At 30.5% G+C, this 27,210-nt stretch overlaps 1 protein-coding gene across 4 annotated transcripts in view; it reads left to right on the top strand.

Annotated features, from left to right (window-relative positions):
* Positions 1 to 27,210, top strand: part of LOC122516467 (mannosyl-oligosaccharide 1,2-alpha-mannosidase IA) — a 308,019-nt gene that overhangs the window by 269,093 nt on the left and 11,716 nt on the right. For 3 of the 4 annotated variants that reach the window (XM_043634291.1, XM_043634290.1, XM_043634289.1), the window contains one exon: positions 5,929 to 6,144. The exons of the other annotated variant lie outside the window; for it this stretch is intronic. In XM_043634291.1, coding sequence (XP_043490226.1) covers positions 5,929 to 6,144 — 216 coding nt within the window. The remainder of the gene's footprint in view (positions 1 to 5,928; positions 6,145 to 27,210) is intronic. 4 annotated transcript variants of the gene reach the window in all.

Raw genomic sequence — 27,210 nt, 5'->3', positions numbered from 1 at the left:
TAACGCTTAGTACTTCGTCTTCTTTTTATTCGCGGAAAAGAACGTGGGCGATTAGTATCTATCTCAATAATCATTCTTGACCTTGTTACCAACGAGACGGTTAATTCTTAATCTTGAAACTGATCGGTCAAATGGATCTTGAAAAGACAAAAAAAGGTTAAGAAGACAAAAAGAGAAGAGAAAAAATTACTAGCTAATGTTCATACTTTTTAACTTGACATTTTCGTCGAATAAATTAGCTCCTAGTTATTTGCGTATAATTATAACTTCGTTCACAAGGATCAAGAAAAAAAAGGAAGAAAGAAAGAAAAAGATAAGGAAAAATAAATGATAAAATGGCTTGAAGAAATCTCTCGATCGTTGCATTACCTTCACAGTGTAGTCCCTTCCACTCGGATTACCATTTCCAGCTCCTCGAATCCTTTCTCCATTGAATCGTACTAGAGCACCACCGTAAGTAGAGAGAGAGAGAGAGAGAGAGAGAGAGAGAGAGAGTAGGTACTGTTGAAGGACGACGTCGGCAAGGAAGACAAAGTCGTATTGTCTATCGATGCTTGGTGTGCTAACAGGACAATGACATGGCGGTTCCTTTTAACATACTAGAAAGAGAAAAAGAGAGAAAGATGTGTTGGAAGCAGCAGCAGCAGTAGCAGCAGCAGTTTCAAGAACAGGAACAGGAGCAACGAAGAAGAAGAAAAAGAAGAGAACTCTGGCACCATTCGATGCCGTCTTTCATTGAAGGTCAGAGAATAGATTTGGCGTGGGCGAGGGAGACCTGCTGGAGAAGGTTGTGGAACATCGTTGGCACTGGCTCCTACTTAGTGGAGATTAATTCACGCTATTAGCCCCTCGATGGCACAATGCACGACTCGCCTAACAATAATAAACAAAGCCATAATTATGGTAAGCCGGCTGGAGTAGCCCGAAGCAACGGCATCCGTGTAGGATTCTCTCGGCCAGCTCCTCGACCTTAACCTCTCTCTCTCTCTCTCTCCTCTTCCTCCTCCACTTCTTCCTCTCCCCCTCTCTTATTCGTTCTCGCTTCCTGTCTGCATGAGCCAGATATCCAGGAGCGTTTCTACCTAAGCTCCTTGCACTTGGTGCACAATAGAGAGACGCAAGGTGTCAGTGTGTATGTGTAAATATTTCTACATATGTGTACGTGTATAGGTCTACGCAAATTCCTCCTAAGGCACTCTCCAACAGCGAATTTTGTACGTTGAAAAGAGTGAGAAAGGGAAAATGAAAAAGAGAGAGAGAAAGAGAGAGAAAGAAAGAGACAGTCCCATAGTGTCGTGGCTCTCACGTCCTGCCAGGCTCCAGACTGAACCCTCTAAGCCCAGTGCCAGTCCAATCCTTTTGTACGCAAGGAAAAAAAAATACAAGAGCTTGCTGAGACAGGAATTTATAGTGTATCCTGGCGCCCACCGGTGCAACACACCAACACGTTCAACAACCATTCTTAAACTCTTCCATCAGTACCATGTTCTTGGTCCCAGTATGTCCAGAGTGAATCCTCGAAAATCCTTTATGAACACGTTATACTTACTCTTTTACTTTTTTCCTCTCTCGTTAACAAGATTTTCACATTTGGGAGACACGTAATCTTATAGTAAATAATAGTAGAAAATATTTACGAAATTTAATGTTGATATACATTTAGCTCTTTGGAAGTAGACGATTGAACTACATCAACGCTTGAAGAAGAACGTTATCGTCGCCAGTTTTTCTTGCTCGCTAAGCGGAAAATTACCTTCAACTTGCTCCTGTCGCAAAAGACGTTTATACATTTTCTCTGGATCTACATATATAACATATATATATAATATATATATATACATATATAATATATAGACTATATTACTATGTGTGTATTATACATAGCGAACGGTTCCCTGAGGATCATCCGGTGCATCGAGGCGCGAGCCCGACTTCACGGCAGGACGCGTCCAATTATAGGCGTCCATTCGTTACGTGATCTCATTAAATCCCAAGAATCTCGAATTTCGATCCAACGAACCATCGCTCATCCTGGAACGTCCACGTTGATAATTCCAAAATTATCCTTCCGTTTTTGACAACAAGCAAGAAGCATTTAACCTATTATCCCAGAGCAATTCTTTAATTGGTTAATGTTAAACTATGAAATTGATTTTGATTGAAAATGGAATGGTGTCAATGGAGGCAGTGAGTCTTACAATTAGATAAATTCAATCATTCAATATAGAGTTAGGAAGTTGAATATTCTGTTAATACGAATTAAGAAGAATGGATTTATTTGATCATATGACAATTTAGACATTCATGATGAATTAAATCGTTCTATTAAAATCAACAAAATTTCCATTTACAATTTATTAAACATCAAAATATAAAGAAAATGTAACTGTGAATTAATTTGATTGATGTTCAAACTGAAATTAGGATAAAAAAGAAAAAGAAAGAGAAATAATCATATTTTTCTATTTATTTTTCAATCAATTTATTTGTTTGTTCTAACTTTACAATCAAAGCAATCCCCTCTATTTTATTTCTATTTACTTTCCTTTCTTTTCTATTTTTATTTTCTTTATTTTTTTAACTTTCCCTGTGTGTTATTAATGAAAATTCAGGATATGGCCAATTTGGGAATATATCCTCCCGTTCTCAATTTTCAAGGATCATAGTTCGCAACACAGTTCAACGGTACTTTCAACTCTCGCACTATTCGTCCCAACGAAATTTTCCATTCGAGCACTCGAGTGTCCTCAGCATCGGTCTCGAAAAAAACCACCAACAGAGTCGGTCGTTGGGTCGGTCAGTCTGCTGGTTGGTTAGTTGGTTGGTTGGTTAGCTAGTCGGTTGGTTGTGGTGGTGATGTGCACTGGTACAGATTAATTCGTGTCAAAGCTAGTCCAACTGGAAATCGTATTTCTCCTATTGTATTTCTCGTTGAATTCGACTCTCAAAAATCCCCAATAGATAAGCTTAATAAATATCCTACTTTTAGGATTTCCTCGATGAATAGAATAAAATGAGGAATTTAATTGGATATCTTGATATAATATAAATACGAGCGAAATCAGTGTTTTTTAATCTTCCTGCGATTCACTTTACAAAATTGTCTATAAATTGTAGCACTGAAAGGGAATACGTGAAAAAAACGGGAACTAATTGTAAGAAAAAGTCTAACGTGAGAAGACTTAAAAAAAGTAAGAAAGTTGTGTGTGGCGCGAAAATGGCGCCAGCAAATGGCGGATAATTGAGTGAAGCCACACGTCCTGTACGTAAGCTTTGCTTCCATCTCTTTTTTCTTCATATATTTTCTCACTGTCTTTCACTGTCTCTCACTTTCTCTCTCTCTCTTTCTCTTTCTCTTCATCCTTAGTCCCCGGTCTCTGACACCGAGGCTAATGGTTTAATCCTAACATGGATGTTAACCAGATTACCGACCGAGGGCCGCTCGTGCGGTGAACATATACCGTGGTTTCTACGAACAAATTAGCCGCGATTACATGGATAATAGTGGAAGGGTTGATAGCCACGATGCACGAGCAGCGAAGCAAACCTGACACGTCGAAGCTGCCTACAATTTCCAAAGTTCTCGTCCTGAGTGATAACATCCCCACGATCAATTCAAATCTTTTTCATTCCAAATTTTCGTTCCTATATTTGAGAAACTTCATCATTTGGAATCTATGTTTTTGACAACAATTGAAACAAACATTTAAATACATTATTAGTTCGAATGTTCATTAATTTTACTTCGAGATTTGTCCACGATACTTGACACAATAAATTCAAACTAATTGTTAAAAATTTTTATCATCGCTTTGTACTCATTTCATCATTTCAATTCGATATCTAATAAGTTCCCGATAAATCAAACAACTAGTATAGTACTTCAAATGTTCTTTTAGTCAGAATTATTTCCACGGCACTCGACATAATAAATTCAAACTCGTCATAACAATTTTGATCACCACTTTGTACTTACTTTTCATTCCATTTCAACCTGAGAAAAGAAAGAGAGAAACAGTGAGAACTACTTTTCTTTGATTTTTATTCCAATCTCTCAAGAAGATGGCGAAAGAGAAAAATATCACGCTTCTGCCGTTAGCACTGTAGACGAATAAGAGTGGTGGGTTATTATATTGCCCTTAAATTATGCCGTCATAAAAACACGATGGAGGGTGCCGTGACCGAAGATATCTCAGCAAATAGAACGAAAAGTCATAAAAGGAACAAAAAATAATATTCCACGGATGGCTAATAACAAAAAAAAATCACTAAACTCTTCGCTGCGTTTGACCATTATTTTTAAAAAATTTTCATTTAAATTATTATCACTTTGTAAGATATTAATCTTGATGACATCGATATTCTTGTTAATAGAAATTTGTACAAATTTTTCTTAAACAATCTCAGAATCCAACAACACACTCTCCTTTTTGCGAATCATCTCAGATTTATATTACTAGAAGATAAGAGTCGAATAGGTGTATGGTTTAACTTTCTTTTCAAATCTCTCTCTCTCTCTCTCTCTCTCTCTCTCTCTCTTTTTCACTCTTATTGTTAGTATCGTTATTTTCGTTGTCTCTTCTTCATGCCCATTTCGTAGCTTCGAAATAAAACAAATTCTCATTTCCTGAGTTTCTCGAGTAACTCGAGGAAAAGTCTTCAAGAAGAAACGAACTTCATTTCGCACGGAATGAAGTCATCTACCTCTGATGGCTATGTAAGAGTGTGAGAAAGAATGAGAGAGAGAACAAGACAGAGATAGAAAAAGATTCGCGGTTTAGAAAGAAGATAAACGTAGGAACGAACGACCTCAGGACGGAAGTGGAATTTCTTCTTTTTCTTCTTCTTCTCCTCCTCCGTATATTGTTTATTTTATTTTATTTTATTTTTTTCTACGTCTCCTCATCGTTTTCTTTTTTTCTTCAGTGTGTGTTGAGGAGAAACGAAAGACTTGAAACATTCCGCTTGTGAGTCTCTCACGAGACAAACCGTGCTACCTTTCTCTCTCTCTCTCTCTCTCGGTTGAAACACTCACCACAAGTTTCTTTTTCTTGCTTCTTTCTACTTTCCATCCCCACGCCCCTCTTGCTCGTTTCCTCTTCTCTTGCAGAGAATAGGCCTCGTGGGCAATTATCATCACAGAATACCACCGGTTACCGCTAGGAACAACAACGACTCTCCCATGAAACACCTGGAATATCCACGATCCTTAACGATCCTTTTGCTAGCTTCCTTACGAGCTACCGCTAAGTGATACACCCTTTTCTTTTCGACTTTTCCAAGAAATCCGCGAAACCGTCTTCTCTCTTTCTTCTTGGGTGGTCGTCCTTCCTCCTTCCCCCCCAAAATATCTCTTATTAAAGAAACCTGAATTTCAACTACCGAACTTAGGATGTTCATTCTTTTGACATTTCTCCGCAACAAATTTCTATCATTTCGATGAGAAGCGATTTGATTTCCTTTTTTTAATTTTTTTATTTTGAAACTAACACCGACTATAAATCCTATAAATGTGAATAAAAGTAAATAACAAATATATCGTTTTAAAAACGTCGGAGTTAAATAAAATGAAATAAGTAAAAAGAATGGAACACGAAATGACGACGACGATTATGGCGAATAGAAGTCCGATTAAAAAAAGAAAAAATATATATATATATAATAAATAAAAATAAAAATACGAGAAATGAAAGATAAAAAAGATAGTAGACAACAAGGCGGTCGTGGCAAGGTCGTAATCGTTTCCAAGATTTCCTTGACTAGTTTTTCGTTCAAAAGAGAGAAAAGACTATTGCCTCCCCCCCTCCTCCCTACCTCTTTTTCTCTCTTTGTTTCTTTCTTTCTTATATTTTATCCCCTTCCTTCTCTCCTTCCCTGTTTTCTCGATCAAGAGCATACCACTTGAACGTTTATTTCTGCCCTGTCCAGATGATGAAGCATGGTTGGGACAATTACGTGAGGTACGCCTGGGGGAAAAACGAGCTAAGGCCGATCACGAAGAAGGGCCACAGCGCCAGTATCTTTGGCACGTCTACGATGGGTGCGACCATAGTCGATGGTCTGGATACCCTTTACATCATGGGTTTGCACGATGAGTTCAAGCAAGGCAGGGATTGGATTGCCGAGAACCTGGATTTCGATATTGTGAGTACCATTTTTGCTACCTACTTATGTTACTTTTCTTTCTTTCTTTTTATTTTATTTTCTTTTCCTTATTTTTCTCTGGTCAAGTTGAAGTGAATTTCATCCAGGTAACTTTCGAAAAGATTGCCTTCGAAAATGGATTCTTTTCATGTTGCACACTCGCACGATATGTTTTAAACTGCTTTCGACGGCACCTTTTCTCTCAAGGAAAACGATCTCGCGACATGAAAGCTCGTGATATAATATACGTTGTTTCGTTTTTATCAAATGTAAAAACATTGTTTTCAAGAATTATTTATTATCTTTCTAAATAATTTTTATATTCTAATATGGACAATGAGATTAAGATCATATAATTGATTATATTTGTCGTTTTAGTCAACAGTAAGGTTATCGATCACTATTTTTTTTATTTCGTGTTTGAAAAATCTGAAATTAGGTAATACCATAGTTATAACAAAATTAGACTCACCCCCAGTTCATATTAATATATACATAATTATAATTTCTAAGTAAATGTATAATCCAAATAATTTTTTATTATCATTCCTAATAATAGTTTAGACAATATTTAAAAAAAATAATAATAATCGTCAATCACGATTTCTTTTTATTTTTTATACATAATTTTAGAAAAATATACAATTTGCATTCTTTTGTTTTTTTTTATATATATAAAAATATAGAATTAAATAATATCATGTTTAAAAAGAAAATTAATTTCACCACAGTTCATATTATAATGTATCAAATTATAATCTCCTAAGTAAACATATCATTGAAATATTTTTTACTATTCGTAATGATACATACCTTCAACAAAATTTGAAGAAAAAAGTAATTACAGGATTGATATATTGATTTGCTGTAGATAGTTTAGAAAAAAAATTAAAGAAAACATCGATTAACATTAATTTTAAACGGTTAGAGGGAGAGACATAAAACATGTATACCTACACCCTGGAACAATATTTACAAAATCTACACACATATATATATATATACAACATATGACCGTGTATGTATATGTGTATGTGCATGCTTCGGAGGAAGCCAAAAGCAATTTCGTCTCGTGTCAACTTTTCGTAGAGTTTGGCGTCGTACCTTCGATACATAGCGCGTCGAATACAACCTTTGCAAATCCCGATGGAACGAACATACGTATGGTGTACACGGTAGGTAAGAACGAAAAGACTTCTTCTTTTCCTTATTTTTTTTTTCTTTTACATAGGCCGATGCGAAAGGACCGTGTAGAAAAAGAATAAAAGGAAAAGAGGTGTCGAAAGAAACCATCTCGCACATTTTGCGCCGTAAAGAAGCATGGAAATGTGTTTGCTCAAAAGTTGCGACTTCGAGGGCAAACCATTTCGATTTTCTCACAGCATGAACCAGCTACTAGATTTGATATAAGAAAAAAGGGAGAGAAAAAGAGGGAGAGAGAGTGAGAAAGTGACATCATTTTTACCGAACAGCATGATCGAAACAAGCTTTCGATAAATTTCGATATGAAATTTTTCTTTCTAAAATATTATTTTCTCACTTTTGTGTAACATGTTATCGTTCAATTAATTTAATATCGATGTTAATCAATAATAATTTAATTTTTACACAGTATTTACACGGTATTTTACACTGTAATTTAAATTTTACAGTTTTAAATTGTAAAATATTTTCTAAACGATAAAGAAAATGAATTTTGATGAATATGAATGAAAAAAATTGTTGGCCTATCCTATGCAACGTAGATAATATCTTATAATATAGATAACCGTGGGAATATCGGTTAATATAGATTAAAAATCAGCGTAACCTTGAGGGAAAAAAACGTAGCGAAACTGTCGAGCAGGATAAAAAGTAGGTCGAGAATTTCGAGAACGCAAACCTGATTTCTACGTTCTTTTTTCGTACTTTAAAAATCGTTTACTCTCTTGGCGTTCCACTTTTTCGATCATGTTATAAATAAAATCCGTACTCATCTATTTGTCGAAAAAAAAGAGTGAGAGAGAGAGAGAGAGAAGAGTATTCAAAAGCAAAGTCATTTACGCGATCAATAAAATGATCATCCAATATTATTTTCTACTCCGTACAATTATAAATTTTAAATTATTCGCTCTAACAATCAGCAGGACGGTGCTCGATTAATAAATAAAAAAACAATGAAAAATACACAGTTAAAAAATTACGTATGAATAACATATGAATTACATTAATTGTATCAACGATCAAACAAAAAGAGCAAAATAAAACTAAAAACGGGGAAAAAAAATTACAAAAAAATAATTTAACTCTGATTAAGATGTTATATTATGGATTGATCGATATGTAAATCAATGTGTGTCTGCGTTTATTTCTCTAGGAGGAACCTAAACTGCGAATAAACTTTAGCTATGGCATTTTCCTTGCTGGCAGTTCCATAAGTAGCAGACTGGAAACTTAGCTTGGTTTATCCGAACTTAGGTAACAGGGTGGCATACAGAGTTGGTGTGTTCGACGGTGTTGAAAGTTTTGGTAGGGAGTAGAAGTATGAGAAGGATGGAAGAGGCGTAGGTAGGGGGTTGAGAGTGCAACGAAAGCTTGAGTCCTAACACCTCAGTTGAGTTTTCTGTCTCTCTCTCTATCTCTCTCGTTTTCTCTTTCTCACTCTTACGTGGTATTAAGGCGAATTTCTAAGTGGATAACTTGCCGTATTAGCCAACCGTGTGGCACCTTTCCTCACGTTAACCGGCCTGTCACACCTGCCAGAATCTCTGCCCACCGTTCTGTTCGTTTTAGTTTGCCCACGAATACGATTCTCTCTTACTCTCTTTACTCTTCGCCTATCCTACAAACTTTGCAAACACGATTTTCGAATTTAACACCCAACCAACTGCTGAACGTTTTGTTATTAGACTCTACGTTAACGGGATTATAAAGGTCTCAGAAATGTTTCGAGAAAATCGTACGTATTAATTTATCTCCCTTATAATATTTACACTTTTCTTTATTCATTTTTATTTCCGTGTTCTTTTTTTCTATATATACCTTTATTATGTTTTTTTATCGAATTATAGGAATGATATAAAATTCATATCTTAAAAAACAAAAAAATAACAAAAAAAAATACTCTGTCAAGTTAATATTCCTTCTTTCCTTTTCTCTTTTTTTTTTTTCATAATAGGTGCCAGTGATGTTTTAATTATGAATGCTTTTGGTTTTGTTTTTTTTTTCTATATTTTTCATTAATTTCTTGAACTATATTAACGTTAATATTTCCTTCAGCGTTTTTCAAACGTTAAGAGAGGCCAAGGACTCTCGCACAAAGGAACGCAATTCTGCTTGAAATATACGTCCAAGTTATTGCAGGAAGGATCACTCGCGATTAATCGCCTAGAAAGATTAGAAAGTTCCGGTAAAAGTATTTTTTATGATGTTGGAAAAATACCGGAGAGCTATAAGGCCGGCATTTTTTCCCTACGTTCAAGCTAAATTCGCCTTTCATTGTCGGCAATAGCAACTTGAAAAGGTAACAAAAAAATTACGTCAGCGAAATTCCATTGGTTTTTATTTCTTCAGACCCCACCTCTCAGTCCCACCTCTTCCCTTCCCCCCCATTCAAAGCAAAACCACGAAATTTTTATCGGTAAAAAATTGTTCTTCTTCATCCTCTTTTCTATTATATTTCGAACGTATAAAAATAATTTTTCATTTCATTCTTTCTTTTTTATTTTTGTTCTATTAAAATTTCGAGCAATCGAGAACACAGTTTTTCTTGTTTATCAACCGTCAGTATTATGATTTATAAAGTAAAAAAGTTGCCATGATTTCGTTACCAACAAGGCGAGAATCAAAAGTATTTTCTGTTCGAGTTTCTATAAACGCGCTCCCGATTCCAAAGGCCGATAACTTCGCCGCAAGGGGATTCAACTGCTAAGAAAGTTAAACAAGAAAGGACCCATCATGTTATACAAAAAAGAAATCTGGTCGCAATTTAAAAAAAGAAAAAAGAAAGAAAAACAAAGAAACAAGAAAGAAAAAACAAACAAACATCAAAAGTAACAAAAATGAACGCGTTAAAACAAAAATCATAATGGTCATATTGGAATAAGCAATAATGGATTGCAAAAATATTAAAAATAATATATTTTTTGTTGTTGTTTTGTAAATCGAGTAATTTTATGATACATCTGGAAGTCATTTTTTTAAAACATTTTTTTAAATTAGACAAAAGCTTGAAAATTTTTTAAAAGAAAAATCGAAAAAAAGATTTCGCTTTATCTCTCTTCTCCCTTGTGAATACCATTGACCGTGGTGATGCACATGAATAAATAAAATAAAATAAAATAAAATAAAAAAAAAGGAACATACTGCAAGTTCTCAGAAAAAAGAATTGATCGAGCCAGTGTATTTCGTAGTAGTAGCACTTATTTGAAAAAAGGTGAACCAAGAAGGAACGTCCCAGACGTATTTATAATACTCCCGTGCATTTAAGGTTCTACTCCTCCTTATATGCGTTTTGTAAAACGTGCACGTCCAGACACCCAGAATATTTCTTTTTATTAATTTTTTTTTTTTTATTTTTCATTATTTTTTTTTTTTGCTTTTTAACTTTCATTTTTTTTTCTTTCTGTGGCTCGAACGCGAGATGCCTATACTGTTTCGCACGAGTATCAAAACAGTTACTTTATTTTAGAAAAAAATGATTAATAAAATTTTATATTTAATTATTATCATATTAAATGTACCTTATTAATTGTATAGTCTTTATTACTTTTCCTTTTAGTCTTTTACTTTTTCCTTTTATTTACTTTCCTTTTCCAAGTTTGAGGGATCTGTGTTTGCTATCTTGCGTTTCTGTATTATCAAATTGTACAAATTTAAACAAAAAAATACTAATTATTAGGTCGTTCGGAAGATAATCTTCGCGTTTTTCGTTGAGAGATCTCGTTAGCCACGTTTAACAATACTTAACCATACTTTAAACCTCAAAATCATTTTACATTCAGACAAAGGACATTTCAGACGCGATTTAGAATATTCTTATGCTTCCAATTATTAAGTAGGTTCTTTTGCCATCCTATAGAAAATGGAAAGTCGAAAGCATTTTTATCGTATTTTTTATGAACTGAACCTAAATGATATATAGTATAGATACAATAGAATAAAATATTATTTCTGTAATGCAATATATAATAAATTGAAATTTTACATTATTCATAATGCATATAATTATTATAATATATTTAATGCCAACATAAACAAATATTTTGTGTATTTTAAACATCATTTTTAAATTATGCGATTCTTCGAAAAAGATGACCACTTATAATTCTGGTCTTTTTACTTCTCGTGCGAGTCACTTTGGAATTAGCAAATTAATTATGCTCTTTCGTTCCCACCGTCATTCTTTATTTCCTTACGATACCATATAGTTTCTCTCTCTTATTCATTACTAATTTTTTATTTCTTTTCCACGAACATAAAAATGTAAAACGGAATTTATTTCATTTTTTTTCTTCAAATATACTTTTGCATATTAATGACTGAAATAATGTTCGTCGTTCAAAATGTTTTCTTCTACGCTCCCTTTCTCATTATTTTTTTAAATCATGTAAAACCGATCATCTACCATTGAAAAATATCAAACAAGAAAAACTCAAATATACTTTTATTTCTTGATTATTATTCATTTCGAATTTTGAAGCAAACAAAATGAAGAAGAAGAAGAAACTTAGGGAAAGTATGAAAAAGCATCATGGCGAGCTTTTGCAAGCTCTTGCGTTTTGAAAGGCGACGAATCGACCTATGTACCTGAAATTTCGAGATAGTGGAAGGAAAAGAGAAGAAAAAAAAATCCTTCGGGAAAAGCGAACGAAAAATATATACGCGTGTAGGTATTCTCTTTCAAAATAAAACAAATGAAAAAAAAAAAGAAAAAAAAAGATAAGTAAGGAAGGAAAGCCTTCAATAACGAAGGAGAAGTTATTAAAGTAAATGAAAGTTTAAATTGGCAGCGATGGAATTGCGAAAACGAAAATAGGAAAAAAATTTGAAAGGAGTACTCTTTGAAGACCGAAAAAAATATTGGGAAACTATCGTCGATTTAATCATCATAATTCAACCTGCTAAAAGTGATTTATTTTCTTAATTTATTTTACTCTTTTTTTTTATTCTCTTTTCTCTGAATAATTTTCACCTATTAACTAACGATGTTACTAACGATCAGTCAAAAAGAAATAACAAAAAATAATCCTTAAAATTTATAATAATAATAGTGATAATAATAATAATAATGAATCCGCTGCGGACTTGTGGAATAAGAATAAGCCGCATTCGTCTCTACTTGTCGTAAAGGGCGACTAAAAAGGAAAATCCCATGAAATTAGAAAAATAAAATAATAAAAATAATATTAATTAATAAAAAGAATAAATAGGCAGAAAAAAATGTATCCATACCGTGGCATTAACTTGTTTACAACTCTGTAAATGTTATTTAAAATAATTTCAACAAGAAAGCTGAAAAAAATTCGAAAAAATAATAATATAATAGTAATCATAAAAACGAGAATAATAATAATAATAATTAAAAAGAAATTCATTTTATCTTTTTCATTGATTTTAGATGAAGAAAGTATTAGAAAATATTAAAACAAGTATTTGAATGTTGTTTGTCATATAACGATGTGACCCACAATATGTATTTATTATTTTTGTTTTATTTAGTAAATCAGTTTCTCTCCGGTCGTTACAGAATGAACGTCAAAGCCAAACGATAAACTCTAGCTTTAGTTTTGTTCCTTTTCAACTTGCTTTGTATTAAGAGAGAAAGAGAGAGAAAGAGAGAAAATATATATATAATATCTAATTACAACTTAATTAATTTAATTAGTAACATCAAAAAAGTATCTTTCGCTAATTAGAATAACGATTTTATATGAAAAAACATTTTTAAGAATATTCCTTTAGCATTTGTTGAGATTATAAATGTTTCTAAAATAATAAATCATAAGAAAAATATAATATATAATTTTGATTAAAAAAATATATTTTAAAATTATTTGTCAAAAACGTGTTCGGAAAAACATTGTTTTTATCTTATTATTCCGATTAATTAAACTTTCGATAAGACTCAACGGAGCTAAAAAAAATGTATATATATATATATATATATTTTCTAATCATTTGATAAAAAGGTTGTTCAGAAGATTAATCGGTTTAATTCAATTAAAAACTTATCTCGAATACGTCGAAAAAGAAATGACTTATATAGTGATAAAGAACTCGATCAAGATCGTGAACATAATTGATCGCATATCAAAAGGATCGATGTTTCGTCCTGGTTCGTGATTGGTAGTGATTGTGTTCTATACATTGGAGGCTGGGTAGGTAGATCGCGTGTTAAAAGGAGGAGACTAGAATAAAGGAAGGAAGGAAGGAAGGAAGGAAGGAAATGGGACGAGAATAGAAGATCTACGAAGCAATCGGTTATGCTACTCCTGAGCCTCGCTTAACAGATACCACGATAGCAATTCAGTTCGAAAGGGAACATATATCACCATCTCACTGATCTCCATGTCGAACTTGAGACGCGTGAATGCAGAAATACGAGCATAGTCTATCTACAGGAAGTTCCATTTACAAAGATATATATCCAAATATTTTAGTTTATTTCAAATGTTAAATTAATTAGAACATTTGTTAATTAAATAACCAAAAATTGCTTATTATTGGATATCAAAGTTGTGTTAATTACAGTTAAAGATCCTTTTTATATTATTCTACAAAAAAATAATATTATTTATTTCTAACTATATCCTTGTTTTCACAATGTTGCAATAATTCCCATGCAAAATTTGAGACGCATAAACGCAGATAATATTTCATTTTATTTTATTGCTAGATATTAAATTAATTAGAAAATTAGTTATTTAAATAATCGAAAATTGCTTAAATGAATATCAAAACTATTTGAATTATATATATATAGCTAGAAATATTTTTTATATTATTTATAGAAAAACATTTATTTCTAGTTACGCATGTAGTTTTCTCAATATGTATTTTCATAACCTGAATAAGCTTGTAACATTATTTCACTTATTCCCATGTCAAACTTGAGACGCGTGAACGCAGAAATACGAGCACAATCTATCTACATGGTGTTCCATTTCCAAAGAGATATGTCGAAATATTTTATTTCATTCTAGATATTAATTTAATTAGATTGTTGATTAATTAAATAATTTGAGATTGCTTAAGATATTAAATTCATTAGAAAGTTGTTTAATCGAATATTATGCTTGTAAATTGTTCCAATGAAACAACAAAAAATATATTTTTAACTATAAATGTAATTTCCGTGACATGGGTAAGCTTGTGGCATCATTTCATTTATTCCCACGCAACAAACTTGAGACGTGTGAAACCAAGAATACGAGTATAGTTTTTTTATAAGGTGTTCTATTTAAAAAAAAAAATTATTGTATATATTTTATTTCAAATAATTTTCTTTGAAATAATTGATTATTTAAAACGACTTTGAAGTAAATTCTAATCAAATAGAGGTGACGCAAGTATAACCAATTATTCTTTATTTCTTCATTAATTTCATTAAGCAAGATTCATTGAGTTAGTTCACCCGTATCTTAACTTAGGAAACTATCGATCCTATATCAAATGTTTGTGTGTTTAGGATACTAATATAGGAATGTAAACTCGTAATGATCTCGCGTTGAAATTGATACATCTGGTATACTAATTTGATATTTAATTTAGTTTTACGAAACATTCCACCGATGAATATTTACTAAAATAATAACACTATATTAACCACTAATTGCGTCAAACGTTATGAATTGCACTATATGTATTGAATATAATATCATCAATTAATCTAAATTATTTATATAATTATAAATCAAATGTACGTACTATTATTAATACAAGTTCCTTACCTATTCATGTTCATATTTAGAAAAAAACAAATAATATAACAATAATTAGAATTTACAGAATGTCGATGAAAAAAATGAAATTGTAACAATAAATTAGGGTAATCAATTAACAATCGTTGACTTATTTTACCTGAAATCGTTAAGCGTGTTTACTCATTAAATTTCGTTTCTCTTGTCTGAGAATTTGAACGTTTCTGCATTAATATCGTTTAACTGAAATACGTGAACCAACATACATATATCGACTGGTAGCTTATCAAGGAGACCCTTTGATACCAATACAAACGTTCGTTTGCCGAATTCTATCGAATCTCACCAGTACTCTAGAGGTCTTTGCCTTGTGCGAAATATCATTCGAGATCAATAACGTTTTACATAGCATGACAATTTGAATTAGTGTGTTATTACTACTGATCTCTTCGATATAAACGTTTCTACGTTTTCTTTGCGTCAAAGGAAAGAGAATTTCTACTAAACTGACTGTTTCTCTATTTACACAGAAAATGTATAATTATTAGTTTAGATATTACATACTAATGTGTTCCTTTTTATTATCAAAAAGCTATTTTCGCGTTTATCATTTTGATTTTTCACATCTTTTTCATTTGTTAATATTTTTTATTATTCGTATAGAATATATTTTTTAATTACTATAGATATTTGTAATCGTCCTTATCTTCGAGTCTTTTTTTTCCCATACCACGAAATGTTTCGAATTAATATTGAATTGTATCATTGAGTTAATTGTTTATCCATTAAAAACATGGTTTAGATTTTAAACAATTTCTGTTATTTTACGTAACAATTAATAATGTATACAATAAAATCACGTGAATTTATTATTTTCCATGACCACTTTGCAAGCTCACATTCGACAATGGTAAACAATAAAAATAATAATATAACTCAAAATCATTAATACCAATTTAACTCTTTACAATGTTTTATTACACAAGCATGATTAGATCAAATATAAAGTTACATGAATTGCAATTATTTATGCCCCAAACAAATAGATTATATATATATATATATATTAGACTGTGCCAAATAAATCGACTATTTTTTTTTTCGGTCCCATATCAAAATTTCGTTGAGAGTGACGAAAAAAAAATTGTGTCAAAATTTGAGCCCTTTATCTTCATTTTTCAGTTAGCGCTCGCTAAAATAAGAATTTTCGCCAAAAAAAGTTTTTTTTCACTTATTTTTTGGTTATAGACAATTCAATATACCAAATATAAAAAAACCCTTGGTATGGTTTTGTAGGAAATTAAATTCTCTACAAAGATGATTTTTTATCGAACTTAAAAAGTCAACAGCTTTTTTTTATAGCTGATTAAATTACATTTCGTTCTATAATTTTCATTTTTAATTATTGATGAACACTTATTAAACTACTTCCTAACGAAAAGAACATACTAATGCAATTTTTCTAGGAATATTTATGATCTAAAAAAATAGTTTTTATGCCGTAATGAATGTAAATACTGTTGAGTAATTTATATTCTTTACTTTTAAAATAATGAATTACATGTCAATTCTATTTTTTTTTGTTTTTCACCTTATTGATTCACACAAAATTCGGTGAAATTTTTCTGTTTACAGTGAGAATTGCACAAACCTATGATTGTATAAAAAATCATTAGTATTTTAATAGAAATAGATAATTACTAAAAACGAAATATCTTAAAAAATTTTAATAAATTAAAAAATGATATGCTAATCTTTATTATTGTCTTTATTCATATGTTTTACTAGTTTTAAAGAGCTTACATTTTTAAATAAACATTAATATAATTATGATAGACACACTTTTAATCTTGTTATATCTTGTTGTATATATATATATATATATAATAAAATAAATAAAAATAAAATATATAAAATTTATATATAACAAGATTAAAAGTGTATCTATCATAATTATATTAATGTTTATTTAAAAAATGTAAGCTCTTTAAAACTAGTAAAACATATGAATAAAGACAATAATAAAGATTAGCATATCATTTTTTTAATTTATTAAAATTTTTTAAGATATTTCGTTTTTAGTAATTATCTATTTCTATTAAAATACTAATGATTTTTTATACAATCATAGGTTTGTGCAATTCTCACTGTAAACAGAAAAATTTCACCGAATTTTGTGTGAATCAATAAGGTGAAAAACAAAAAAAAATAGAATTGACATGTAATTCATTATTTTAAAAGTAAAGAATATAAATTACTCAACAGTATTTACATTCATTACGGCATAAAAACTATTTTTTTAGATCATAAATATTCCTAGAAAAATTGCATTAGTATGTTCTTTTCGTTAGGAAGTAGTTTAATAAGTGTTCATCAATAATTAAAAATGAAAATTATAGAACGAAATGTAATTTAATCAGCTATAAAAAAAAAGCTGTTGACTTTTTAAGTTCGATAAAAAATCATCTTTGTAGAGAATTTAATTTCCTACAAAACCATACCAAGGGTTTTTTTATATTTGGTATATTGAATTGTCTATAACCAAAAAATAAGTGAAAAAAAACTTTTTTTGGCGAAAATTCTTATTTTAGCGAGCGCTAACTGAAAAATGAAGATAAAGGGCTCAAATTTTGACACAATTTTTTTTTCGTCACTCTCAACGAAATTTTGATATGGGACCGAAAAAAAAAAATAGTCGATTTATTTGGCACAGTCTAATATATATATATAACGATATAATAATAGTAATATAAATAAGAATAAATAAGAATAGTATATAACGATACTATCGTTCTTGAAAACCGTATCAAGAAGAGTACTTGAAGATTGTTGATAAATCTTATAGAAAAAAAAAAAAAAATACATAAGGTAAAGACGAGTTCGTGCGGTTACTCTATGATCAGGGATCTATAGATCGCCATACTCACATACACAAACCACACACACACATACTCACTTTCTCATTCTTACTTTCTCGAAGGGCTGTCTCGAGAAGGAAGAAAGGAGGGGAGGTAAATCGCGATTCAGCACCGACAAGAGGAGAAAGATATCTTCTTTAGAGCGGCTACTTGGTTGGTTAGTTTGGTTGGATGGTTGGTTGGATGGTTGGTTGGATGGTTGGTTGGATGGTTGGTTGGTTGGTTGGACGGCATGCCGTGCTACCGAGCACCTCGGCCTCTTATCTAAAGTGCGAGCGTAATGTCTCTGTTCCAGAGACACTCCTCCTTACACCCCTTCTCTCTCTCTCTTTCTCTCTCTCTCTGTCTCTCTTTCTGTTTCTCTCTCTATTTTTATCTCTAAGAAGACGGGTACCAGATCTTCAAGACATTTATCGCGAATGAAAACTGTGATTAAATAAAACGAAAAAAAGAAATTTCGTAGATTTTGTATAACATTAACGTTAGAGATTTATTAACCATAGTAATTGCGTATTCCTATTTTTATGTTAAACAACGAACAATTTGTTCCTTTCTTTTTTATTTTATTGTAATATTAATTCGTATCGTATATATTGGATTAATTAAATTTGATTAAATTTATACAAGATACGTTAATTAAAATTGAACAAAGTGGTGTTAAACGATAATTAAAATGTCTAAAATTGATTAGAAATAATAATTCTTGTTGTATAGGTTTTTAAGTTTATACACAAATGTTTGAAATATTTAAACAATAAGATCCCGCATCTTATTGCATGAAAAATATCGCGATAACCTTTTAGTTCATACCGCACGTTCTTCAGAATAAGCTACGACATAGTATTGTAGTCTCACATCTTTTACGCAGCGGGTGGAAACCACAGACAGATATTTCCTGGACATCAAAGATATTTTACGAACACTGTCTCACTTCCTTCCTTCCTCTTGATCTCTCTTACATCTCGAAGTGATTAATTATAGTAAAAATAATCCTTTATAATATAATATAATTTTATACATGTTTAAACAGAAATTAAATAACAATGGTAGAGCTTAAAATCTGTAAGTGATTTTATAACAACATTACCTTTGATTCCCATGTAAAACTTGAAACATGATGTTCCGTTTGAAAATTGTAAAAAGAAATAAATCTTATGCTCGTAAGTATTAAGACTAGTCTTCTTTTTTTTTTTTTTTTAATATGTTTCTTTGTTAGATTGTAAACAAATTTCTAGCCTCGTAGATTTTTAATTTAACAAATAAATTAGCCAAAATAATTTCAAATAAAAGTAGTTACTTTTTTAGAATGTTTATAATAAAAACTTTTCTAGTCAATTCCTTACAAAATTTCAATTTTAATATTAATAGTTCCTTTCGTGACAAAAGGAATAAACAAAATTTATAAATTACATGTGAGTTCAAAATTACATGATAACTATTAATTATGCGTTTCTCTTTCTCTCTCCCCCTCTCTCTCTTCTTTCTTCCTTCAACCTTTATCCTAAATCTCGAGAAACCTTTGAAGATTTTTGATCAACGCCTCGCATCGAGAATACACTAACGAATGGTACGATCGTAATGATAACGCGTAACACTCTTGTCGAAACTTGTTACAGCCGGAAGTGCTTCCGTGACTATCTCACGATTTTGCAACATTGCTGCTTGTAATCTTTTACAAGTGGGTCGAGAACACGCGAGTGAATTTTCGTTATCGCTATTACCTTGTCTTTCATTTTCTCTCTCCCTTTCTCTCTCTCTCTCCAATTATCTTTATCCTTATCTTTATACTCTAATACAAATCGTCGAGAATTTTTAATCGTCACGTTACGTTTAAATCAAATTACTTCTAATTCATCTTTTTATTCATTTACATTTGTTTTTGCTTTTCCTTTTTTTTCCTTTTTTTTCTTTTTTTTTTTTATTGAAGTTTAAACTTCTTAAGCGACGTTAGGTAACGATAAAATGTTATGAAACGATATGAAAAGAGAGGAAGCATAGAGATAGGGAGAAACTGAGAAAGTGAGATAAAATACACAATCGATCGATAGTCTAATGAGATTATGGAAGGTTTTACTGGTAGTGTGGTATGTGTATGTATGAAATACATCGATCGATAGTTATGACGAGATGCGTTTATTTTATGGAAAAATGAATGGAGTTTTGACATACCTTGAAAGTGTTCGATATACTTTAAATTATTGTTAATTAATCGAAGGAAATGTTATATTGTAATTTAAAAGCAAGGAACATTATTTCGATTTATTGTTTTCTTCGAAATCTACCGTTAGACTGGCTCATTGTCCTCTATAAAGGTTCCTGTATTGAATGTTGTTTATATAACTTTCCGAAGAATACATACGTATAACGAAAATAATATCCGGAAAGTCATATACACGAAAATCAATAAAAGAATTTTAACTGACTTTCATAGAGGAAAATCTGTCAGTTTACTGTTGGATTTCGAAGAGGACGGTATGTCGAACTTATACTCCGTGCTTCAAGACTACAATATACATTTCTTTCGATTAATTAACAATCATTTAAGGTATGTCTTATACTCTAATGTATTCTACTAATATTTATGATTGTTTTAATTAAAATATATTTATTTTAACGTTCCCCTGACCAATTAGTTGAAAATTTTCATTTAATAAAATATCACAGATCGTAATTGTATAATATTCGAAGTATATTAATAGATATGTAATTTTTAAACAAATGTAATTTATATTATTCTTATTTTAATGGTTATTAAATGATTCTGATATTGAAAAACATTTTAATAACGGTAAGAACAATAAATGACTAATCAATTGTTAGATATGAAAAAAACCAGGTACTCCTCTTGTTATACCTGTTATACGTGTACCATTTTAAGATGCGGGCTTAACTCATTAAATATGTAATCAAGGTATACTAATATATTTATTTCCAATTATTCTTCAACCTAAACACACTATATGAATAGTTTTCAAGTAAAAATCCAGTTAACAAAAAGAAATACGATTTTAAGGAACACTCAATGTATACATGAATCAATTTATTATTTTCCACATAATAATACGAGTTTCACTTCTTTCATGCATGGAGGCCACAGAGATCCTTTTCTTTTTTTTAATTTTTTTACTTGTGCTCTGTTCTTAGAAATGTATAGTAGGTTCGTTCTTATTTTCACTGACCTGAGAGAACGTGTGTTTAGTCTTATCAAAAATAATAGCTTGTTTAAATTTTCTCTTTCGAAAGAGAGAGAGAAAGAAAGAGAAAGAAAACAAAAAAAGAGCATTGCAGTTATCTACACGAGAAGTGACGAGACTGTATAGAGAAATGGTGATGTAAAAGAAAGAAAGAAGAGAGGAGGAGGAGTGGCACTAGTTTGTGTCGGAGCTTGAACTTCTCGTTGCACGCAGAGACGTTTCCGTGACTATCGCATCGCGGCCAGGTTGCGCTTACAAGTGGTTCGGAAACACGCGAGTGCCTTTCGGAATTAGGATTACGTAGATTCTCATGAAAGCTCGTAGAACTAAAGGAAGGAAAAATCGGCAGATTTTTTAACCTATCTTTGTTTGTAGATTTCTATCTTTTGTGAGAAGGAAAAATCGACAGATTTTTATACCCTATTTCTTTTTAGATTTCTATATTTCGTGTAATAAATAACAACAAAAATCACGATATTGAGTATTCAATAATAAGACGACAAATGCATTTTCCAAAAAAAAAAGAAATATCTGCGTTGGATTTTATTAAAAAGTAATTAAACGATAAATCAGCAAATCATTCATCATCACATAAAAATCATGATAAAAATAATAATGAAAAAATGTTATTAAATTATATATAATTAATTTTCTTACATTCATTAAAATCGCTAAGTTATTCTGGTATTATACTTAAGAAAATGTTTAGTATACAATAACGTATCGTCTCTTTCTTTCCTTATTTTCTAAAACTCTCTCTCTAACATTCAATCAATCGAGTAGCATCGTTAAAATTCGGAGTGAGAGGGGAAGATTATATATAAGCCCGAGCAGGTGCAACAATGTGCAGTCTAAACTGAACTTTTGTTGTAGCAACATGCTAACTAATAATATTAATAATATTGTACGAGCACGATAATCAACTGGTTCGTGTTATAAGGTAGAATTTGAGTCGATATGCGAGTAGTATTATCAATGTTGACGTTGATTATTACTTATCTTCATTTAATTAAAATATTAATTAAAATTTTACATATATTCAAATATATTGTTTGGTTTTTATTTAATTTTTATTTTTAGTTTTATTTATCGTTAATTGTAAATTGATTTAAAATGCCTAATTATTTGGTTTTTTATTTTGTAATTATTTTCTTTTTTTTTTTTTTTTTTTCATATAAAACAACTATCCATAGTTTTCCTCTATTTTTCTTTAGATTCATTTCCAAAGAATAACGTCAGCATTTACAGTTCTCGTGAAAGCTTTCAATAAAGTCAGCACATATGATGTTTATCTATGTGTTTACGCGTAATGTCTTTGTGAGAATCCTCATCTATCTTGAGAAAAGTATTTCTCTCTCTCTCTCTCTCTCTCTCTCTCTCTCTCTCTCGGTCACACTTTTTTTTTCATTTGCACTCGTCCATTATTGCACCATCGTTATTGCCTTCATCGTGTAATTTCAAATCTTCTTCCCCTTTCTTTATCTTTACTTTCATTGATTTTCTCTCTTATTTTCTGTTTACTTATTTTTATGAAGGATAAAAGTCTATTAAATTTTTTTCCATGAAGTACTAAGATTTTCTTTATATAGAGAAATTGCATTTACGAATAATTTAACAAGACTTTTATTCAAATATTCCTACGTTTTTTGTAAGATAAAATTTGTTTATAAATATTATTGATTTTAAAATAAATACATTTAAATTTATTGAACAATATTATTTCATCGTATTAAAGCTAATTGTATTTAAAGAATGGAAATTTACAGATTTACAGTACGAATATAAGAGACTTAACTTGGTTTCTTCTTTCTTCTAGCTTGATATAAAAAAAAAAAATAAGAGATAGGATATCGCATTTAACTAACAACATGATGCCCAACCAACACGCATTATGCTCGCGAAGCACAAAACGAGATTAGAGAAGACAGAAGCAAGTTGATCGTGAGCTAGTAGAAAATAGCGTGACGCGAAGGGTGTTGCTCTACACATACTCTCCTTTTCTTATTACATACATATAATCATGCATACACTATCAGCAAAAAGTTTAGAATCACTACATAAATTCAGAGAAACAATATATTAATAAGAAAAAAATAAATTCCTTGGTTGTTTTACTTGTTGATTTACTTATCAACAAAAACTTACGAGTAGTACATTTTACATTTTGTATTATTTTTTTTTTTTATCAAAAAATAAGTATTTTTCTTCAAATCTATACCATAGAAGTATATTCGATTCACGAAGTAATTTTAAAATTTTAATACAGGAAATGTATATATTTGATGTTTAATTGTAAACGTTGTTATAAATTATTTCCAATCCTAGTAGATTTATGCCAAATATTCAAAATAAATATGACAAGGTTATGAGAAGGATTTGTAATATTAATTGTAACTATTTCATATGAAGCACGGTGGCCGTAAGAATATTTTTTTTAATGGGAATCTATATTTTAAGCCTTAGATAATTTAAAGAGTCTGTTCATCGATATTTCATCGAGTTATATACTGTAGTATAGTACAGTATTAGGATAGCATAGTTCTCTCAAATTAAACAAATATTGTGTCCTAGTTCTTCATTTTTAACGATATTAATTAATCAAATATCTCCTGTTTCCATTATCTAACTTTTTAATTTCAATTAAAAATAAATTTCGTGAAAATAATTAACAGGTATGAACGTTTCAAATGATGTAATATTTTTGGTATAATTAACGCACGTCTCTCATATCTTTTTGATGTCTTCAAATAATAACAAAAATATCGATCCATTTCATTATTATTTTTTAATTTTTCTATTCTAACGATTGTTAGCAATATCCTATCATCGATATCCACAGATCGTATTTCCTTTCGTTATGATGAAATCAATATAAACGTGATTCGTGTACGTCATTTCGTAAATTCATTTATTATCAAAAAAAAAAAAAATGTAATAATAATAATATATTTCGAACAGAATTGGTGAATCGAAAAAAATTTATGAATAAAAATAAAATAAATAAAATATCAAATTAGAATCGTTAAAGAAAGAAAAAGTAAATTAAAACATTATATTGATTTACAAAATACTGCCATATTACAAATATTAATTCATCTAAATAAATATAATAGTTTCAAAGAAAAAAGAAATAATAATTAACTAACGAAAATATAATAAAGACGGACATTTTGTCCGCCAACAAAGAAATATCCTGACAAAGCAATTAATCATGAATTAATATTATTTATTTTTCGTTTCGTCATGGTGAAAACAAAAATAAAAAAAGTATATATAATATTCGGCCGTTAAACGCTAATTCGACTAATTCGTCCTACTGGGCGCAAGTTAGAGGGAAATTTTTTGCTTACTCAATTTAACGTCCAAGTGGATCCTTAATTGCCACTTTCGACCGGTGAATGCATTAAGAAGGCCAATTCCTTTTTTCTTTCAAGCTGAGAAGAGAGCTCAGGAGAAAAAGAAAAAAAGAGAGCGAGAGTGAAAGAGAGAGAAAGAGAAAGAGAACGAGAGAGAACCTTTTCGGTGGATTTAAAGCGCGAACATTTGTTATGCGATATTCTCTTCCCTGATATGAATAAGGAAGAAAGAAAGAAAGAAAGAAAGAAAAATAAAGAGAAAAAGAAAGATGGAGAAAGAAAAGAGTTAAAAATTTCTTCGAAGTGTAAGATCAAGTTCTTCCAAGTTAACGACCTTATAAAGCAACAACGAGCCTCTTAACGTTGTTGAGCTTTCACGCGGCATCACGTTTGTATTTCCATCTTTCTTCGATACAAGCCTCGAGTCTTTTTGGTTACTCATCGTTCTTCTCCTTCTCTCTCTCTCTCTCTTATTTTCTCTTATTCTCTCTTATATTCTGAAACAAAATCAACCGATAAACCTCGCACATTTTATGGACCACTCGCAGAAAACTACTCCCAATAAATAATCCAGACCCCAACACACCGATACTACTACAGGATAACTCGAATAGTGGCTTTGTGTTACGTATAAGCTGTACCAACATTTTTTTTTCATATGATAAAATCTGTTTAACAATAAGTTTCTTTTATCTTGAGAATTTATACTATATATATATATTGTTAAATGTGAATATACATTTAGTAGGCTTAAAGAATTATATTAAATTTTTTTTTCGTTTATATTTAAAGTGTTACATATTATTTGCATATTGTAATTTGTTATACGATAATTATTACAAAAGTAAACGAACAAATTAGTATCGTTATAATAATAAGAAGAAAAAACAAAAGTGTCATTGAATTATCGAATATTTGAGATATCTTTATTAATGAAAATTTTAAGGAGAAAATTTGACCGATCATTATTCAACGGTGATCAATAATTTCGATAAAGAAGAAAAAAGAAAGAGAAATGAAATAAAAAAAAGAAAAAAGAGAAATAAACTTACCGGCTGTTCAATCGACGCTCCTGGAGTTGCTCTCTCATCATACCAGTCTCAGGTATTAGGATTAACTACAGCCATTACGACAGGTGGAGTTGCCCATATATCGCAATTTTCCTGTCGGATGTGTGCCGGACCGAGATGCGGCAGATTGCATGACGCTATTTATGAGCGAGATACGTATATTCCGTTGTATCGGCACCGTTCGAACGCGTTCGATCGAATCTCTCTCAAAGCCTTTAAAAGAGCAAGCCGATAGTATTATTTCAACAAACAAAAATAAATAACAATATAACAAAGAAACAAGCGAATTACCGCGTGTTGTTTTAAATTATAAAATAAATTTCATTTCTTTTTATCAACAATTTTCTTTATTTTTTTTATAATTAAAATATATAAAGTATTTATAATAACATCACATCGAATAAGTATATGTACAGTGAATTAATTACAGGAGTATTCGTACACGTTTTCAACTGTAAATTTGAGATAATTGATATTTGTTTGTAATGCAAATCTACTAAGTTCTTATACCAAGAATTACAATATTTTAGGATTATTCATTTTTTAAATTGATACAAATTTGATTGCAAAAAGAACATTTTATTGTTGGAAAAATATAATTTTACTTAAATAATAACAAAATTAGTCTTACAAAAGTATTTTTATCTATGTGAGATATAATAAAAATACAATTATTATCTGTATAAGTAATCTTTGATTAAGAAGATTTCACATATTTTGTAAAACCAATTTTCTTATCGGTTATGTCAACTTGTATTTCTTTTGCAATCAAATTTATATCAATTTACAACTTTAATAATCCTAAAATATGTTTTCGTTTATACAAATCTTGAAATATCGCATTACAAGAAAATATTGATTATTTCAAATTGACAGCAGAGGTACGAATATTCCAGGAACTTATCGTAAATACTTACAATTAGTTTCGAATAATGAAAGTCATATGATCAAGGAAAAGGCTTTACTAAAGCAGGATAATGAAGTCGATAACTAATTAGCGGAGAACTAAATAGCTCTGCAATTATGGCGGTCGTTACCAAACGAGGAGATGTCTTTAATGGCATGAAGAGATATTGGAGAATCGAAAATATTTTACCTAATTATGTCTAGCTTGGTAACTTTCGAATTGAAAATATCTTCTCTTTTTCATCAAAAAATTTTAATGCAATATATGTTTACGTGTTAGATTTATCAAATACAGGAAATAAATATACGTAAGCCTATCATTTTATTTTATTTATTTCTCTCTCTCTCTCTCTCTCTCTCTCTCTCTCTCTCTCTCTAGGTGTATAAATTATATTTTTAATTATATTTTAATAATATTAAAACACGATTAAATAATATCACTTCTAATGAAATTCAAATTTACCAATAGTTGTCAATATTTAACCCAAAAATGTATATTCCATTTAATTTAAATAATTCGCGTATAACGTAGAACGGTACGGACGAGGTAATTTTGGAAGGAGAACGATTATGCCACGGCTAGAATATATTATAAATGGCCCATTTTGGTGATACTAGAGAGAAAGAGATAGAAATAGAACGAGAGAGAGAGAGAGAGAGAGAAAGAGATAGAGATAGAGATAGAGATAGATCATAAAGCAGCTTATTCACAGGAGGTTCCA

The sequence above is a fragment of the Polistes fuscatus genome, unplaced genomic scaffold (genome assembly GCF_010416935.1).
Source record: "Polistes fuscatus isolate 324 unplaced genomic scaffold, CU_Pfus_HIC Scaffold2, whole genome shotgun sequence".
NCBI lineage: Eukaryota > Metazoa > Arthropoda > Insecta > Hymenoptera > Vespidae > Polistes > Polistes fuscatus.
This window is presented reverse-complemented; position numbering and strand designations above follow the sequence as displayed.